At 54.1% G+C, this 2,946-nt stretch overlaps 1 protein-coding gene across 1 annotated transcript; it reads left to right on the forward strand.

Annotated features, from left to right (window-relative positions):
• Positions 1-386: 386 nt before the first annotated feature.
• On the forward strand, positions 387-1,394 carry DICSQDRAFT_172918 (uncharacterized protein; the record flags this gene model as incomplete). The annotated part of the gene is made up of 2 exons (XM_007368700.1): positions 387-634; positions 881-1,394. The coding sequence occupies 2 exons, from the start codon at positions 387-389 to the stop codon at positions 1,392-1,394; spliced, it is 762 nt and encodes a 253-aa protein (XP_007368762.1).
• Between the last annotated feature and the right edge of the window lie 1,552 nt (positions 1,395-2,946).

Raw genomic sequence — 2,946 nt, forward strand, 5'->3', positions numbered from 1 at the left:
ATGAGGCAGAGAACTCTGACCAAACGATGGTCAATAGGTACCTGGTCTGTGCACCATTGTATTAGTATATATAGTAGGGAGTCTGAGGCAGGGAACCTCAGACTTGATCTTCTCGTCGATCACCCATCTCTCCTGTAGGTAGCTAGCAGCCCTACCTCTCACTGCCCCTTCTAGTCTAGGGAATCTACATCTTTGCATCATCTCTTGCTGTGTCACTTGTGGTTGCTTCGCTCTCAGCACCAACCCCTTCACCAGTAAGCTTTGTCTTTGTTTATCTGGTGGCACAGCTCGTTGGCTGTGACACCTCTCGGACTGCCTGGGATCTTTACGCCAAACAGCTTTGGCCTCTATGCTACGGCCACCCCTTGTGGATCCCGGAACCCAGCATGCAGAGACGGGAGACACTTATTGGCGATGTAGGATGGTTGAAGAATGGCGGTTTCCGCCCCCTATCCCACTCGATGAAACCTGCGGAACACCCCCTCAACGCTGCAAAAAAGGTTCCATCAGGATTCAGGATGTTCGGTCCAGAGCATATCTCTATCGATGAAAAGTATGAGATCCACCAATTGCGGCTTTCCAGCCACGGCGTGTGCAATCTCGAGGCCTCATCTGACATCCAAGGCGGCACTTTGTGAGTGCTACACGTCCAGTTCCCATATTATTCTAGTCGCCTTCTAGTCACTACTCATGATAAAAAGCAGTGCGACTCCGGCAAGTCTTGGCGCAGGCTTCCGATTCAAATCGACGACTGCTGCGGGCGCCTTTGCACTACTTGCATCTCCCGGATTCACCAAAGACATTGAATCAGAGGACATATCATAGAATACATGAAGGAGAATTTCAAAAGCTGGCGCGAATTTGCTAACTCTTCGGGCAGATGGGCTCTCCAGCTCGAAGACCACGAAATCATTTTTGTCTGCAGTACGATCAAGACTACACAGTGGGTCATTGCCGCCTTCCAAGATGACGCATTCCGCGATGTCGAGAGCCATATCGCCGGAAGCTTTGCGACGTTTGCCACCGTCGGTCTCTCAATTCAACTCCAGAACCAGACGCTCGCGACAGACTACTACAGGTTTGGGCCACGATCACTGAACCCAAACCCCGTCGTCCCTATGATCACCTACCCTGGCTCTAGCACCCGACCTGCAGGAGATACCACTCCTCGTAACGACCAATGTTTGTTCATCAACTACTACAAGATGAAGCGCAGACGACTGTGGAAGGCACCATTTCGGATGCGCGCCGGTGCTGGACCGCACGAGCTACCTCCTAATTCAGCCCATCCAGGAACTGGATCACCATCTGTACTGGTGACTGACAACCAAGGTCATGGCTCTGATTTGGAAGAGGCGTCGGAACAAGGGGCAAGTCTTCAGTCTATAGAATAGCACTCAGTACGCGGTATGCGGGACTGATATATTACTAATGTAAGTACCTATAGAATAGCACTACAGTACGACATCAGTGGAGTCCAGCGGGGAGACTATATGGGCGGCTCACCTCAGTACGCGGTATGCGGGACTGAGGTGAGCGGGTACAGGTCCGACAGCTTATATAGAGTAAGTAAGTAATGTAATCACCGTATCGTAAGGGTCCGCAAATGGGCCGCGCCACAGGGCGCATCAATCCCGATGGTGTTCCGTAGCCGCGCAGTGTCGCACGAGGCTTGCGACGGGATCGCGCTACAATCGCGCCATTCCAACACTCCCCCTCAAGCCGAAGCGAGACCCAGCGCTACTGCGAAATGCTTGACCTTGACGGAGGGGAGTGCTTTCGTGAGAATATCAGCTGTTTGCTTGTCCGTTGGGCAGTAGATAAGTCGGATGCTGCCAGCCTCGATCAAGTAGCGAATGAAATGGTACCGTATGTCGATATGCTTGGTACGGGCGTGGTAGGAGCCGTCCTTGGTGAGCGCGATGGCAGACTGGTTGTCGCTACGGAGGGTCGTCGGCTCGGAAAGTGGGCGGTAGACCTCGCCAATGAGGCGCCGCAACCAGATCGCCTCCTTTGCGGCATGTGTTGCGGCGACGTACTCAGATTCGGCGGTCGAAAGCGTCACAAGCTCTTGCTTCTTCGAGGCCCACGAAACAGCTCCACCGTCGACAATGAAGACGTACCCGGTAATGGCCCGCCTGTGCTCTTGCGAGGCTCCATCTGCGTCCACAAACCCCTCCAATCCGTTCCTGTCTCCGCCATACACAAGTGAGAGGTTTCTCGTTCCCAAGAGATACCTAAAAATCCTCTTAACGGCCTCCCAGTGCGTCCACCCGGGGTTCTCCGAGTATTGCGCGAGGGTCGAGACCGCGAACGCGATGTCCGGTCGAGTGCCCATGGCAGCGTACATGAGGGCTCCGATCGCCTCTCGATAGGGGACACGCTTCATGCGCACGACATCGGAGGCACTTTCGGGGCATTGGGTCTTCGAGAGCTGTAGATGGGTGTCCATTGGCGTTGAAATGGGCTTCAGATCATCAAAGTTGAACCGGGTGATGATCGCGTTGATGTACGAATGTTGAGAGAGGGCAAGAGTACGAGCCTCGAGGTCGCGCGACACCTTGATACCGAGTAACCAGCTGACAGGTCCCAGGTCCGTAAGCCTATACTTCTGCCCGATGCGGTGCTTGTAGGTGTCGAGTAGGAGCCGGGAGTCGCCAGTGATGAGGCAGTCATCCATATGGATAGCGAGGATGATGAGGTGAGGGCCTTCGTGCTTGAAGAAAACCCCGTAGTCCGCTTCGGCACGCTTGAAACCGAGGTCAGCGAGAGCGATACAAAGGGTCTCATACCACTTTCGCCCTCCCTGCTTCAATCCATAGAGGGCCTTATCGAGCTTGAGCACGTATTTGCGGCGGTCGGCAATGGCATGGTCCGGTGGCTGCTCCAGGTAGACATCCTCGTCGAGCTTGGAGTTGAGGTAAGCCGAGTTAAAGTCGAAGGAAT

Source organism: Dichomitus squalens (genome assembly GCF_000275845.1).
Source record: "Dichomitus squalens LYAD-421 SS1 unplaced genomic scaffold DICSQscaffold_38, whole genome shotgun sequence".
In the NCBI taxonomy this organism is placed as follows: Eukaryota; Fungi; Basidiomycota; class Agaricomycetes; order Polyporales; family Polyporaceae; genus Dichomitus; species Dichomitus squalens.